This window comes from Podarcis gaigeae (assembly GCF_964106915.1).
Source record: "Podarcis gaigeae genome assembly, chromosome: 15".
Taxonomy (NCBI): Eukaryota; Metazoa; Chordata; class Lepidosauria; order Squamata; family Lacertidae; genus Podarcis; species Podarcis gaigeae.
In genome coordinates this window covers 10,461,728-10,478,802 of record NC_139692.1, presented here as the reverse complement: position 1 = coordinate 10,478,802, position 17,075 = coordinate 10,461,728, and the positions used below count along the sequence as shown (strand labels likewise).

The 17,075-nt window shown below is 48.1% G+C and overlaps 1 protein-coding gene across 1 annotated transcript in view; it reads right to left on the bottom strand.

Moving 5' to 3' along the window:
* Positions 1 to 17,075, bottom strand: part of ZMIZ2 (zinc finger MIZ-type containing 2) — a 104,936-nt gene that overhangs the window by 25,554 nt on the left and 62,307 nt on the right. The window contains exons 2-6 of the mRNA XM_083713481.1: positions 8,892 to 9,038; positions 8,250 to 8,364; positions 6,795 to 6,997; positions 2,980 to 3,172; positions 410 to 673 (exon numbers count right to left, since the gene is read on the bottom strand). Of these exons, the coding sequence (XP_083569607.1) occupies positions 410 to 673; positions 2,980 to 3,172; positions 6,795 to 6,997; positions 8,250 to 8,364; positions 8,892 to 8,941 (825 nt within the window). The 5' untranslated portion in view covers positions 8,942 to 9,038. The remainder of the gene's footprint in view (positions 1 to 409; positions 674 to 2,979; positions 3,173 to 6,794; positions 6,998 to 8,249; positions 8,365 to 8,891; positions 9,039 to 17,075) is intronic.

The window sequence follows — 17,075 nt, the reverse complement described above, 5'->3', positions numbered from 1 at the left end:
TTAACATGAGCACGCATTAATAGATTTGACGGGACACAGCAAGCATGGGCAGCAGCTTGGTATGCAGTGCCTCCTAATAATTAGCCCAAACTAGCTTCCTTGCAATTTCCACCAATAAGTTAGGAAGATAGGAAGCTCCATTATATGGAGTCAGACCACCTAAAAGGTAAAGGACCCCTGGACGGATATGTCCAGTCAATGGCAACTCTGGGGCTGCGGCGCTCATCTAGCTTTCAGGCCAAGGGAGCCGGCGTTTGTCCACAGACAGCTTTCCAGGTCATGTGGCCAGCATGACAAAACTGCTTCTGGCACAACGGGACACCGTGACGAGTGCTGGAGCGAAAGGAAACGCCATTTACCTTCCCACTGCAGCAGTACCTATTTATCTCCTCCCGCACCCTGACCTCACCTCATTGGAATATGTCCTCTTGACGCTTTGCCTGGGCATCGGTTGGCCTTGCGGGGGACCAGGGTAGCCATGCTGGGGCATCCGCTGGCTGCCATACAGGGCGCTCATGGCAGGCGCCCTCGCTGCGTTCATGCTCATGGGAGACATCCCAGAAGCACCCATCACGCCGCCCATGTTGGCAGGATTCATCCCAGGGGGCACGGATGGCCCTCGCGGCCCCGAGTGAGGAAGAAACTGGTTGTTGAAGGGCTGTCCAGCTCCCATCTTCAAGGGGAAAAAATAAGAAAGAAAGGTTAGCACAATGTGATAGGAAACCAAGCCCTGTGTGGAAGCAAGGGTTGAGAGAATACAGTGCTGGTCCCTAACAATGAATATTCATTCTTCTGTATTGTTTTATTTACATCCTATCTCCAAAGAGTGCAATGTGCTGTGTGGTGTAGTGGTTAAGAGCGGCAGTCACATAATCTGGGGAACTGGGTTCGTGTCTCCGCTCCTCCACATGCAGCTGCTGGGTGACCTTGGGCCAGTCACACTTCTGTGAAGTCTCTCAGCCCCACTCACCTCACAGAGTGTTTGTTGTGGGGGAGGAAGGGAAAGGAGGTTGTTAGCCGCTTTGAGACTCCTGAAGGGGAGTGAAAGGCGGGATATCAAATCCAAACTCTTCTTCTTCTTCTTCATGCTCCCTTGCCCAAGTTGATCTTCACAACAAGCCTATGGCCCAAGGCCACCTTGTGAGCTTCATAGCTGAGCCAGCAATTAAGCCCTGGTCTCCCAGGTCTGAGTCTAACACTAATGACTATGTCACATCACTGTTCCCATGTATCTGCCACAGCCAAGCCTCCTCTCCACCCTGGCATCAATCCCCGGCATCTTTTTTTAATAAAAAAGTAGGGGACAGGTGATGGGAAATCTTTCTTCACCTGAGATCCTGGAGGTCAGTGTAGATGCTGGGCTGGAGGGACCAACTGTCTGACTCAATGGCTGTTTTCACACAATGAAATCATGGCATAAGCTGCATGCAACACCCCACTTCACTCCTCCCTTTCAGCGAGCAGAGAAACAAGCCAGGAAGACAAAGCTAACCATAGTTTCCTGCTCTCCACAAACCAGGAAACAATGGCTAAGGTTTAAAATTATTATTATTATAATACAATGATTATTTCTATTCTGCCCTTCCTCCCAAAGGAGCCCAGGGTGGCAAACAACAAAGCAGGAAAATCTTAATTTTTAAAGCTGGTTGATGAATCTTGGCTTGTTTGGAAGCCATTAACCATAGTTTCCTGGTTTGCACAGAACAGGAAGCTATGGTTAAGTGTGCCTTCCTGGCTTGTTCCCCTTTTCGCAGAAAAGGGAAAAGTGAAGGGGCTGCACCCAAAGACACGGAGCTTGTGCATATTGCGGCTTATTAAACCACGATTAGATCCTGTGAACCAGGCCAGCATTAGGCCGCTCTGTATATTCATCTGAAGTTCATAGGGGATGCAATCTCTTTGGTCACCCATGAAGGTGCAATCCTGATCTGCCACCCAAAGCAGGGCCCATCTCACCATTTCCCGCTACAGCTGCAACTGACTCACAGGTGGGAAAAGACCAAGAAGACCAAAACTTTAATAAAAAATGGGGGAAATTTATAATTTGTCTGGGAGACCATTGTAAGCAGATGAAAACATTAGCAGGATCGCAGTAACACTTGTAATGCTGCAGGTACTATGGACAAAATGGAGTGATATACAATATGGATTATAGAACAATATGCAGCAGAAAAGGTTGGCAACTGGACCCATGGAGGCGAAGGTGGGAAGTCTAGAAATCTCTAAATATGGATATGTGCTTTGTACTCTTATAATTCTATATTTGTAAAATCAAATAAAACTTATTTAGAGAGAGAGAGAGAGAGAGAGAGAGAGAGAGAGAGAGAGAGAAAGATCACCCTCACCCTCTGGGAAGGTGCCACTTCACTCTGAGCAAATTCAAGGCCCTTGGCCTTTCATTATAGCATTGCAACATGTCAGGGAACTGCCATCGGAGCTAGAGGCGGAGGCAAGGCTCCAGAGCGATGCTGGAGAGGGGCCCAGCAGGGAGAGAGGCAGCCCATCTGCTGGGGAAGGAAATCAGCGTAACACCAGGGGTGAAGGGGGGCAGATGGGGGAATCGGCGAGGGGGCTCCAGGACTCCTCGCCGGAGACCAGCAGGGAGAGCACGGGTCCTCTGCTGCCCACACCCACCCTGCGCAGAAGACTTCCGCGCAGGGAGAGTAGGCGGAGACTTGGCGTCAAAGAATGTCTTTGCTGGAAGAAGTTCAAGAAACGCCCACTGACGGATTCTGCCAGCGACTGAGACAGCCACGAAGTGAAGGGCTGTCCAGACAGAAAGGGTTTAACCCGGTAACCTAGCCAGGAGTGGCGGCAACTTACACATGAGCAACCCCTATAACCATTACAGAACAGATGGTACTCCTTTGGCTTCACGCTATTTCCCCGGCTGCAAGTTACATCCTGTGAGCTCCGCTCTTCACCCTCGAAACCCCCCGGGAGTTATCAAGCGCTGAAATCGCGCCGCCTGCATCTTACCGCTCCATACTGGCTGAGTTCCTGGCTTTGCTTCTCTTGCAGGGCGGCCACGGTGGCGGTGGCCGTGGCTGTGGCCGTGGCGGCGGCGGCTGCAACAGCGGCGGCGGCAGCTGCTTGGGTGAAGTCTGCAGGGGGTCGCCCAGTGTGTGAAGGAATGCCCATTCCCCCGGGGCCATTTGGGCTGCCTGCATAACTGGAAAAGAAAAAGAGTACTATTAGAATGGGAGATGAAAGATGAAGAGGTAAAATCAGTTATGATTAAATGAGCACAAGATGTAGGTCACAACATTATGATGGATGATTGGGAAAAATTAGGGAAAACTGACTTAAAATTTACAGATTGTTCCCTATTGAAGGAGAATTACATGAAGATGATGTACAGATGGTACACAACACCAGTGCAGTTAGGGAAAATGTACAAAACTAGTTCAAATATATGTTGGAAGTGTAAGGAAAAGGAGGGGACATTTTATCATATGTGGTGGGATTGTAAGGTAATTAAAAAAATTTGGGAAATAATATACAACGAATTGAAGAAAATGTTCCATTTAACATTTGTTAAAAAACCTGAAGCATTTTTATTAGGGATTTTAGGGAAAGATCGGCCAAAAAAGTTGAAGAACATCTTCATGTATGCGACAACGGCCGCGAGAGTTCTGGTAGCACAAGGATGGAAGACTGAAGAAACCCCAACTAAAGAATCATGGCAAGAAAAATTGATGGACTATGCAGAACTGGGAAAATTGACATATAAGCTACGGGACAAGGATAACTGTGGCTTTAAGGATGAATGGGAACCCTTTACAAAGTATCTGAAGACGCAACAAAGCGAATTGGACTTCTTGGCAGGTTTAGAATAAACATGCACAAACTTTTTATTGATAAGAATCAGCTAAATAGTTTGAGGATCTATACAACTTTGTAACATGCAGAAAACAGCATTCTTAGAGAAACCAAAGACTGGAACTGAGGGAAGTAGGGGGTGGGGTGGGGGTGTCTCACAGACCAGGCCACACACATCTACTCCATGGGCAGAAGAACCTGGTATTCAAAGTGGGAAAAGAGGGATGTCCTCAAAATCTTTTTTAAGAAAGCAAAGGGTTAGATCCAGGGAGCCTCTTGTGGAACAGGATGGGCAGAAGGCGACTCTCCTACTTCTTTCTCCAGTGGAGGCTGGTTCATTAGGGGAAATGGGGGCGCTGCTCCATCAAGTTTGGTCCACCGTCCTACTTACAACCAGCCCACATGGTGGCACAGATTGTCAGCCCTGTCTCCTCTTGTAGAACTCAGAAGGGAGGTGGATGGGGACAAAATTAGAATGAGTTGGTTCTGAAGGGCATTAATAATAATAATAATAATAATAATAATAATAATAATAATAATAATAGATTATTTGTACCCGCCCATCTGGCTGGCTTTCTCCAGCCACTCTGGGCGGCTCCCAACAGAATATGAAAAACACTATCAAACATCAAACATGAAAAACTTCCCTAAACAGGGCTGCCTTCAGATGTCTTCTAAAAGTCAGATTTCCTTGACATCTGGTGGGAGGGTGTTCCACAGGGCGGGTGCCACTACCAAGAAGGCCCCCTGCCTGGTTCCCTGTAACCTGACTTCTCGCAGTGAGGGGACCGCCAGAAGGCCCTCGGAGCTGGACCTCAGTGTCTGGGCTGAACGATGGGGCTTCCCGCTTTCTGCACCAATGGGCACCAGCTACCACTGCCCTTTTTCCTTAAGGAGACTGCCCTGCCAACTGATGGATCCCTGATGAATTATGACTTCCATTTGGCCTCTTACATCAGGGAAAGCAGTAACACCACGGTCCTTCTGGAATGTATAGGGAAGCCCGGCTGGAGTCGGATAACGCTAGAAGAGCGATGTGTCTTGGTGATTGGGAAACCAGGCCTGGTGACCATGAGCTGGCAACCATGAGCTGGCAAACCATGCTTAGTCACACGCTCATGCCCTTTCCCCCACACGCTCAGTGGCGGCCACAGGGGGAATGGGATGACTACGCAGCAAGTGACAGGCGTCTGACAGCTCAACTCCCCACGCACCCACTGAGCGTCTTGTTCTCCCACCACGCAGAGCGTTGATTCACATGTTAAGAGGTTGCTACAAGGGGAAGAGCTATGGATGCAGACCAACTGCTTTGCAAGCCTAAGCTGCAAGTCCAATCCCTGATACTGTTCCATTAGTGCTGGGGGGCACTGCTGCCAGTCAGTGTAGCCAATACTGAACTGGATGGATGAATGTTCTGACTCAACATAGGGCAGCTTCCTTAAAGAAGGATTCCTGCCCCCCTTTTAAAAAATCCCCTTCTGTTTTAGGATTCCAAAGAAGCAAGCAAACTCCCTTCTACTCCCAGGAAGAACAGAAAGGGGAGAGTGGAGATATCAGTGTGTTCTTGGCCGACGGGGGTGAAGGAGCCACACACCAACAAAACAGGAGCATCGTCTTCCTATCAGCAGCCATTGCTCTCCCCTTTCTATTGTGAAATTGCTGTATAAACGTAGACTGGAGAAAAGCAGGCTTTTAAAAAAATGTATCATCCGCAACTTGCTGGGTCAAGTGATCCCTGCAAATATAATCTGCAAAAATCAGATCTTCAAAATGCATCCGGAACAGCCTCTGACTATGTATTTATTTATTTCATGAAATCTATATATTGGTTGACTGTTTAAAAAAACACAAAAACACCACTTCAGAGCATACGCAATACAACAGATCTGTACTGCAAGATTGTATATTGAGATACATTCTTGGTGACTGAACCACGGTTGTGAAACTACCTGGAACAGACCCATCAAATTCCTAATGGTTTAAACAGTTTTCCAGAAGCACTGTGAGACCTTCTTGTTTAGGAGAAAAATTAAACAGCTGGGGTTGAGCAGGCCTGGGGGCTGTTATATTCATTTGTAATATGTAATATTCTGGATGCGCATTTTATTCATCGGATTTATTGTGAATAGGTAGGTTAGAAATTCAAAATACACAAATCAAATGGCTCAAGCAAGCCACCCTTCTGGCAAATGCTTTTTTTGGGGGGGTGGAGTAGGTTGAGTGAGGTTCTTCCTGGCCCCACACAAACGAATAATAATCAGGGATGCAATGTTTAATCAGTTTCACAAACTGATTAACAAAGCAATCCTGTGCATGTTTATTCAGAAATTAAGTCCCACTGCGTCCAACAGGACTCACCGCTCCCAAGCAATTTTGTGTACAGGACTACGCTTAGAAAGACTTTCGCAGCACCATCTTACAGGCGTTGGCTAAAGACAAAGTTCCCTGGAGTGCAATGAGGCTTAGAACCAGGAAAGCAAGTATAGGACTGCACCCATAATTTGCTAAAATGGTGCCCCCAATTAAATAAGACGACTAACTTCAATAAAAGCACTTTAAAAATTCCAGATGGCAAGCCCTGTCTTTAAAGAGGCACCCCTTCTTTCTTCTCACATTGGGGAGAATGACTTCTACATAAAAAGAACGTCTGCATCAGGCCAAAGGCACACCTTTGGGAACCCACCAAGCAGGACCTGAATGCAACTGCACGCTCTTCAGTGCTCTTCAACTGATATTCAGAGGCATGCTAGAAGCCACAATAGTTTTATCTTCCATGGATCTCTCTAATCCTCTAAATCACGCAAGTTCGTGGCCAGCACCACATCTTGCGGGAGTGAGTTCCACCGTTTAACAACGTGCTGTGTGCAGAAGTGCTTTCGTTCCTCTGACCTAAGCTGATGCCTGCTGCGACCCAGGCAGGCAGGCAGGCAATACACGATGGACCAAGGTTGATCTGCTAGTCCAGAACCTACCTTGTGGTGAAGCCCGGACCTCCGGGGTAAGTGTTGCGACTGTACATCCCCGGCTGCACGTAGCCCTTGTTGGTAGACCCCTCTGGGAAAGGCTGCTGTCCCATGAACTGAGGCGAGTTCATTCCAGAGCCGCTGCTGGCCACGCTGGGCATCATGGGGTTGCCAGAGGTGTTCCCCCCAGGGCCCATGGGGTTTCCAAAAACCTGCAGAGGTTGAAGAGCCCAAGTGAGGAAATAATAATAATAATAATAATAATAATAATAATAATAATAATAATTTATTTATACCCCACCCTTCCTGGTTCAAAAACCGGGCTCAGGGTGGCTAACAACAAATTTAAAACACTTTAAAACACTTAATTATAAAAGCAGCATAAAACAGACGTGGTAAAAGGTGCAGAGGTAGCAGGACTGGCATCAGGGGCCAGTGCCACTGGGCACCTGCTGAAGATCCGTGGCCTGGCAAGGGGCCCACTGCCAACCCCTGGAGTCACTGCCCCCTCTGGCTCCTTGTTGCCATCTCCAGACCCGTAAGCAGAGACAGGAGTGAGAAGAAGGAACGACAGCCTCCATTCATGTTGCCAGCTCCCTCTGGGCAGCTCCCAGAGGGGCAGGGCAAGCAAATGGGCAGCAGCAGCATGAAGGAGATAAGACTACTCAGGGAGGCTTTTTTTGCCCAAGGAGAGCACAAATGGCAAAACAAACTAGAGCTGACACTGTCATTGTATTCCCTGACATCCTAAGCCCTTTTTAAATTTTTTTTTTTTTGGAGGGGAGGGGTTATTGGGCTGTAAGTTTATATTTTGATTATATATTTTGCAGTTTTATATTTTGATTTTGTTCTGTGAACTGCCCTGAGCTGGGTATAAGGCAGTAATCTATCTATCTATCATCTATCTATATCATCTATCTATCTATCTCTATCTCTATCTCTATCTCTATCTCTATCTCTATCTCTATCTCTATCTCTATCTCTATCTTTCTTTCTTTCTTTCTTTCTTTCTTTCTTTCTTTCTTTCTTTCTTTCATTAGGTTAACTAGGCAGTTTTGATGGCAGTGTAGTCTTGTAGGGCAGGGCTGGGGAAACTCTGGCCCTCCAGGCCTCTCTGTCTGGCCCTTGAGACTCTCCCCAGACCACACCTCCTCTCCCCAGGACACCCCTCTTTGGCCTGGATGGAATGCACCCTTCAACTCTGATAAGGACGCTCGCTTATCTGAATGGAGCCTACAAAAGGGGAAATCTCCATTCATTGCCCTGGCCACTTTAGCTTCTGCCCTCCCATGTGCCCCCCCCCCCAAGAAGTTTTCCTGGAAGGAAATGCAGTCCTTGGAGTAGGGTAAAAAAAAGGTTCCTCGCCCATTTTAGGGACTGATTACCAAGATGGCCGAAAACACGCAGCCCAGACACACCACCTCCCCGCCCCACCCCATCATTTTGGAAGAATGCGGAAGGTACCTGACTCTGGGATGTGTTGCTGACTCCCCACACCGTGGTTACCACTGAGAGAGATCCTGCAGGCTGACTGGTATTCTGTTGCCAAGGAACTGACTCGTAGGCATATGAACCATCACTAGGAAAAGCAACAAACAACGCACAAGGTTTTAATTAGGAGCCTTTGGGGAAGTGGCAGAAAAGCCTGGCAGGAGGCAGGTGGGGATTGCTGGACCACAGGAAGAGTGGGCAAGCGGCCCAAAGCAGAGCAAGAAAATGCAGGACTGATGCTTACGCAGGAGGGGGAATACAAGAGTGAATGCACACGTGCGCCTGTTGATCGCTCAGCAGCTGCAACATCAACAGGTGTGCATTATGTTAGGTAAAGTGAACCTCCATGTTCAGGTGCCGCGTATCTTCAAAATTCCAATTGCCAGAGGGCAAACCGCAGGGAAGGGCTATTGTTTTCACTTCCAGATATCAAGGGTTGAAATCACGAGACTTTCTCCATGCAAAGTCGGGGCTCTATCTTTGAGCTACATAGCATCTCAATCGCCTATCCATTTCTGATGCCTCTTTGTTGACTCAGTTTATTCCCAAGGGTAAGACAGAGAAAGAGGTGCATGAAGGAATACAGACGTGTGTGGCAAGCTTGGCCATACTTACCCATGTGGGGTGGGCGGGAGCGATGGTTTCATTGGGTTCATTGAATTCATTGGCTACAGAAAGGCGACAGGGATGGGAGCAGGATCTTCCAAGGCAACACCAATCCGAGGAGCAAGTAGCCTCTTCAGTGTCACGGCTCTAGTTGGGCTATTGAGAAACAAAGAGAGAGAGAGAGAGAGAGAGATTAAAACCATGTTCTCCCAGACAGCATGTAACAGGAATCGGGCTAAGCTTGGTGGCTGGAACACTCTCAGGTCAGGTCAAGCTGACCCACAGTAATAAATCAAAAGGTGTTCCTCAAGGCAATTGAGCTTGCCTTGCCTGAAGAACTAGTGAGGAAAGCCTAGCACAGAGACTTAGATCAGGTTGATGTTCCACATGAAATCCACTTTACGTCTCAGCCCTTGGTCTTTCAAGAAGCAAAACACACACAGGGACAGAGGAAGCTGCCTCATGCTGAGTCAGAACATTGGTCCATCTAGTTTAGAATTATCTACACTGACCAGGCAGGGGTCTCTCCCAAGCGCTTCCTAGAGATGCTAGGGACAGAACCTGGGACCTTCTCTTCACAAGGCAGACAATCTGCCCTTCACACAGTGCCATATACACAAGGCACCACCAGCTGCTTCCGAAAGCAACCCACCAGGATGTCCTATAGCTCTGCCCAGCAGAGAGGGAGAGAGAGAGATTGTTCCTAGGTCATTCAGCGTGTTTCATGTGAGCCCAAGTTTACCTCTTAGTTCAGTGTTTCTCAAGCTTGGGTCCCCCAGCATCCCTAGCTAGCAGAACCAGAGATCAGGGATGATGGAAGTTGTTGTCCAACAACAGCTGGAGACCCAAGTTTGAGAAACACTGCCTTAGTCTGAGGCTACATCCACACCACATATTGAAAGTACTATGGTACTACTTTAAACAGTCATGACATCCCTCAAAGAGTGCTGAAAATTGTTAGGAGGCCCCTCTTTCCCTTAAAGGTAAAGGGACCCCTGACCATTAGGTCCAGTCGTGGCCGACTCTGGGGTTGTGGCGCTCATCTTGCTTTATTGGCCAAGGGAGCCGGCGTACAGCTTCCAGGTCATGTGGCCAGCATGACAAAGTCACTTCTGGCGAACCAGAGCAGCGCACGGAAATGCCGTTTACCTTCCCACCGAAGCAGTACCTATTTATCTACTTGCACTTTGACGTGCTTTCGAACTGCTAGGTTGGCAGGAGCAGGGACCGTGCAATGGAAGCTCACCCCGTGGCGGGGATTCGAACTACCGACCTTTTGATCGGCAAGTCCTAGGCTCTGTGGTTTAACCCACCCGTGTCCCCCTCTTTCCCTTACAGAGTTACAATTGCTACAGCTCCCTGCAAACAGGGATTGACACGTGATCCCACGTTGAAGACTGTGTGTGTTTGCCAAAGTTTGGGGGCAGCCACACTGTTTTGTCAATGCTGAAATCCCATAATTTCTCACACATTCTGGTTTATCTTTGGCCCCCTTATTGTTGTGCTCATAGGAGCCAACTCTTTGCCCCCCAATACAATATTTTAGGGGTCCTGGGACTCCCTAAAGTGGATGGACATTCAAAAGGGTTAGGGTTATGTGATCAATTGCAAAAGCTGGGGCTTACCTGGGCCCCCCAATATTTTGTTCACATTTGCACCCCTGGTTGTGCTCTTATCTCATGTTTCTATTTTGTGAACCGCCCTGAGATCTTTTTAAAGAGTGGCATGTAAATCCAACAAATAAATAAAAAAACACAAAATGAAATGTTGTTGTGCCATAGGATATGGCTTTAAATATATAGTGCAGATGGGGCCTAAGTCCTTGAGGTGCCACAAGACTGCCAGAGACTTTGCTGCAAGAGACTAACATGGCTGCCTCTCTGGAAATAAGGTACAGACAAGTACTCTCTCTATGATACAGCCCAGAGATGCCTTGTGTCCTTATATACACTCTTATCCTCAGACAGCCAAGGCCACGAGTGGGTGGCAAAACCTGGTGTCCTCTCCCTGCAGATGCCTTTTAGCCTTTTCGTTCCAGATCAGGAGAAGTCTCTCCACCTTAGACAGCAGGTCACTTGATTTCTGTGCTGGACAGGTAAACCGCCAGCCAGCCAATGGGAGTTCTGCCCCCTCCCCAATGACATTCTCCCCCCCCCCAGCTTGCTCCCAGTTTTCCGGAGGGGAAGTGGTCGCATTTGTTCAGCAGAGGCTTTTCGCTCTGACTACGTCAACTTTATACAGCGGCCAGAAGGAACTTGGCGTACTGCCCAGATATGGCAAAACAAGGTCCTGGCAGGCGCGGACCAGAGGGCTGGCCTAGTTACGCCAGATTAACTCTCTGCTGCCCGCGCAGCATCCACACAGACGCAACTCTGAGCCGGCCAAGGCAGCATGACGGCCAGCCACATGCTGCCTCTGTCCTGTGAGCACGGCCAGGCCCATCACAACCCTTGCTGCTCGGGAAACGGAACCGGGCGTGTGTTACTTCCTTCGTTTCGCCCTGCGAAGCAGCTTGCCCTTTTACAGAACACGGGGCAGTGGGTGGCTACCTTTTAGAGGGACAGGGTGACCCGTAACCAAGCAAGGGAGCACGTGTTTTTGGAGGCAGCGAGTCCCCAGTTCCAACTCCTGAATCTGCAGCTGAAAAGCATCTCTGCCAGGAGACCTTGAAGAACCACAGCCAGCCCGCTGGGGCACTTCCCAGGTTTAGCAAAGGTATCTTTTGAGTAGCGACATCAGGCGACTTTGGCATTCGCTCCGAATTTGCGAGGTACTGTTGCAACAATGCAATCGCTCCCCCCAAACTTCTCAGTGCGGGTTCTCCGTTACTTTCCTTATCGCAAAAGATCCAAATCTTAGGGGAAGCAGGTTTGCTGCGCAAGAGTCCTCCAACTCAGCTTGAACTGCACAACTTGAATTTACCAGCGTGTGGCTGAATCCCAACTGAAAACAGCCCCCGTCTGGAAGCATGCAGAATAGACAATACAGTGGTACCTCGGGTTAAGTACTTAATTCGTTCTGAAGGTCTGTTCTTAACCTGAAGCACCACTTTAGCTAATGGGGGCCTCCTGCTGCTGCCACGCCGCCGGAGCACAATTTCTGTTCTCATCCTGAAGCAAAGTTCTTAACCTGAAGCACTATTTCTGGGTTAGCGGAGTCTGTAACCTGAGGTACCACTGTACTAGGATGCAGAGGCTAACAGTATAAGCTTTACAGCCTGCCTGAAGTCATGCTGGGTACAAACCCCCACCCTTCTCAGTCCTGAATATGTGGAGGATGATTGTGGTAATAGGTAAAAAATACTAGGGCTTGCCGATCAGAAGGTCGGCGGTTCGAATCCCCACGACGGGATGAGCTCCCGTTGTTCAGTCCGGCTCCTGCCCACCTAGCAGCTTGAAAGCACGTAGATAAATAGGTACGGCTCCGGCAGGAAGGTAAACAGTGTTTCCGTGCGCTGCTCTGGTTCGCCAGAAGCGGCTTAGTCATGCTGGCCACATGACCCAGAAGCTGTACGCCGGCTCCCTCGGCCAGTAAAGCGAGATGAGCACCGCAAGCCCAGAGTCGGCCATGACTGGACCTAATGGTCAGGGGTCCCTTTACGTCGAGGGCAGGGAACCTGTGGTTCTCCAGATGCTACTGGACCACAACCCTGACCATTGGCTAAGTTGGCTAGGGCTGAAGAGAAATGGAGTCCAACAACCTCTGGAGGACCACAGGTTCCCCCACTCATTCTGGGTATGCGCAGAAGCATCCTTTTCTTCATTGCTTCACAGGATCCCGCAAACCCTCGTGGGCAAACTTCCAAGGGCCACACACCTGTGGTGGGCACAGCCAGGAGCAAAAAGCAGACGTGGTGCCAAAAATGCAACCTCTCTGTCTTTGTACAGGTGGCTACCTTCGATCTGTGCTAGCCACATGTCTCTCTGTCCAGGCTAGTTAAGAGGCATCATCACAGTTCAAGGTCCCTTTCCAGCCAAGCAAAAGAACTCCAGGAGTGGAGCACAGCCACTAAGGAGCGTAACCCGGAAGGAGAGTAGCCTGGGCAGAGTCCCAAGGTCTAGAGAAGGCTTTCCCAAACTTGGGTCTCCAGCTGGCTTTGGACTACAACTCCCATCATCCCTAGCTAGCAGGGCCAATGGGATGATCAGTGGCGTAGCGTGGGTTGTCAGCACCCGGGGCAAGGCAAGTAATTTGCACCCCCTAACCCGTGGATTTGCGCACCCTAACCCCCAGATGTTGCGCCGGGTGCGGCCGGCCCCCCCTGCACCCCCCACACTACGTCACTGGGGATGATGGGAACTGTAGTCCACAAACAGCTGGAGACCCAAGTTTGGGAAACCCTGGTTAAGATAAAGAGAGCTGGAGCTCAGCCTAGGTGCTCCAGGGGTTGGCAGCGGGGCCACCCAACTGAGGTATGGGCTTCAGTGGGCTCCGAACAATGCTGATTTCTGATACCAGCCCTGTTCATATGCTAAAATCTTTGCTCTGCACATGGGAAAGGGAATCACCCTATCCACCAGGTGACTTCCTTGAGGTCAGCCATACAGGAGAGTCAAAAAGAAGGGGAGACTCAATTCTGGACAGAATCTCAGCCTAGCTCAACTTATTTTTCCCTCTTTGCCTTTAGGTTTTAGGCTATGGGAATATATTGTTGGGACTGCTGAGAGAGATAGGAAAGTGTGTTTGGCAAGAACCGCTCCAGCAAGGTTTTAAGGATCCGGTTCTGAAGGAAGAAAAGGTAGGTGTGGGGAGCCTGAGTGAACCAAGCGCCCTCAGCTTGGAGCTGGGAAAGTAGGAATCCCTTGCCTGCACCCCACATTTTCTAGGTCACGGGAGTGAAGAGGAGGGTTGGCAAAGTCCAAAAAGCCACCTCTGCTCCTACGGGGCTGGTTGTTGACCAGGGCCAATTACAGAGCCTATTCGCAGCTGCCTCTGTTTTTTGGGGGGGCCCCAAAAGCAGAGGCATCTTTTCATTTGGGGACCAAACGAAAGGGAGAAACTGCCACCTCTGGCTGCTTCTCACTATTCATTCCACCAGAGAGAGATGGAGGACCAACTAGGAAAGCGTTCTGCGCTCCCGATGGTGTTCTCTAGCCACTGATGTTCTGGGACCTTCTGAGCATACGCTTTTCCTGGGGCGGGGAAGGAGGTTTCCACCAGCAAAGGGAGCCGGGAGAGAGGAGTGGGGACATTCCATTCCACCATCTGCTGGGTGAAAGAGGAGTCAGTGGAATCAGACTGAGAGCCAGGGAGGGGGAAAGGGTTGGGAGCAGACCCAGCAACAGGCCCCTCATTTACTCATGCATTTGAGGGAGGGGAGGCGAGCGAGGGCTGCCCCAGGAACCCTGCCAAGCTAACCTCTCTCTCTCTCTCCTCCCCCCTTCCTGACTCTTAGGAGAAGGGCAAAAACACTTTTATTTCTTCTGCTTTCAAGGGGGCTGGCTAATTGCTAATATTGTTAAGACCGGGTGCTGTCTGCACGCTCCCCCGGCTGACTTTTGGGGGGTTTTGTCTGGTGGTTTTTTCCTTTGATGTTTTAATTGGATGCTTTTAAATGGCCTTAAGTGGCTCTGATTGCTATTTTATGTGAGCTGCTGTGATTTTTTTTTTAAAAAAAGGCAGGTTAAAAGAACCAAAAACATACAACAAAATAAATGATTTTCAGGGTATTAGAAGGTAGGAATGGGGGCGGGGGATGCAAACTAAACAGGGGTCCCCATCTGCATTTGGAGCTTTTTGGGGGTTCAGGCCGCAGCGGATATCTGAGATAGGTCTCATTTATTGTGTCAGCAAATCACTTACAATGGGTAAAGGGAATAGAAGAGTTAAGCACTACAGTATCCAGATACAAAAGTGAACGGGGTGCTCTTGCAACTTTAATTATCATGGAACAGACACAATTCTTTATTCTTCACAGCAATGAAAGGTGCAGAAGCCCAGTTCTATTTTTCACCTAAAGGGCACTGAAAGACACCCCCCCCCCATGAACAGTAAATTACACTGTATATATCCACTGAAGTTCTTTGGAAAATGAGGTAAAACACGAGACATACAACAGTTATACAAACAACGGAAAGGGGCAGCTAAAATATATAAATCATACCAGAATTAAAACTGCATTCTCATTACCCAACACACACACACACACACATTATCTCAAAATGGCTGCCTGTGCTCCGTACATTATGATAAGGTGCCTTACTCCTGAGGAAGAAATCCCACACAATTCAAGAGAACTGTGCATTCACACACTGTGGCAAGCCCCAGTTATTGGTTTCCCGTGAACTCACAAATCACACCTGCTTCCCTTCCCCTGGTTTAGTGTTAATATCAAAACGGGGTAATTGTGATTTGTTCCTCTCAAACAAACAATGATTGGGAAGCGAAGAACGAACCTTGGTTTTATAAAACCCTGGTCCTGGAGCAAAATAACAACACTAACCCTGGTTTGGATGTGGAACATAGGTTGCTGTTCCTGCTTGCAAAGCACGGAGGAGCAAGCTATGTGTTCATGGTAAGCCATTATAGGCTTACAGTGTTGTGTTTTCCAAATGTTTTGTTGCAAGTAAACTGTGACTCCCAAAACTGTGCCACTGAATTGAGAAACACAAGTGTTCTCATTACAGGGTTACGAGCTTCAAACACACAACTAGCCAGACAGGGAAGAAGTTAACCCTTTCATTAATTTTTTAAAAAAATAATTTTAAAAAACCCTCCCATGTGTGCTTGTATTAGGGAATGTGTTGTTGCAACATGAGAAGTATCCCTATTGACAAAATGCACCTAAAAGCTCTCATAAGCCTATGATTTCGAAGAAACTTGGAAAATTGACTTTGAAGAGGAAAATGCTACAAAGGGAGAGGGGCAGCTAAGATGGCCTAATTCAGACACAGTTCTAAATCTTACATTCATAAAGGGGACCGAGCAATAAAGAGACTACTCTGGGCTTAGTTTCAGGAATTACTTTTCAACGGAACATTTGGAGAGCAGAATGTTTTTGTTTTGCAGGGTCAGTTCAGCTGAATTGGTTGTTTGTTTTAGGGAAAGGAGAGAGGAGATTTTTCTGGCAATGCTGGCGGTGTTTGTTTTGAGTGACAGAATCAAACTTCAGTTCTGGCATGTTTCATACGACTGCTGCCCCTTTCCATAGTTTGTACTATTATTGTTCGCTACACACTTTTGCCTCTTTATGCACACTTTATCAACAATCTATTTCAACAGCTAGACATCTCTTATAAATGTACAATGCCCCTGGTGTAGATTCTGACTGAAATGCGCCGAGCCTAATAAAATCAGGATTTTGTACATCTAGACTTCCTTTCCTCTTGTTTTTGCAGTAAATTACGGGATGTCAGATCTATGTATCTGGAGGATTGCAATTGAAGTGCATATTCACACATGCTTTATTAAGAAAGAAATGCTTAACCAGAGGATGAACATCCTAGCAATGCAGACAAAGCGGAGAGCGTGTGCTGAACAGGACAGTGACTCTTAGATATATGGAGTGCAAAAAAAAAATAAAAAAAAAATTGAAGGGCTCCATCTACACTATACATTTAAAGCAGTATTATACCATTTTAAACAGTTGTGGGTTTTCCCCAAAAGAATTTTGGGAACTGTAGTTCTTTAAGCATACTGAGGCCAAGGAACAGAGAATCTGAGCTCTCCAGATGTTGGTGGGATTCCAAGGTCCTTCAGCCACCCAGGGATGGTACGAGTTGAAGTCAGACAACATGTGGAGGACCGCAAATTGCCTATTCCTGAATCCTAAGGTGCCGTATTTTTTGCTCTATAAGACTCACTTTTTCCCTCCTAAAAAGTAAGGGGAAATGTGTGTGCGTCTTATGGAGCGAATGCAGGCTGCGCAGCTATCCCAGAAGCCAGAACAGCAAGAGGGATTGCTGCTTTCACTGCAGATTCAGAATATTTTTTTTCTTGTTTTCCTCCTCCAAAAACTAGGTGCGTCTTGTGGTCTGGTGCGTCTCATAGAGCGAAAAATATGGTATATGCTAAGTTATAAAGGCTCAACAAATTCCAGGCACCCAGAAGGGTCTCAGCTGGTTCAAAGCAGGACTTGAAATTAGGCTTTTGTGTTATCCACATTTTTCCCCTTTTGCACTTTTTTTTTGCATCCAGGAGCAGCTGGATGTAAGTTTCGTATGCGAACCCCCAACAAGCGAAGGTTGCACGTGC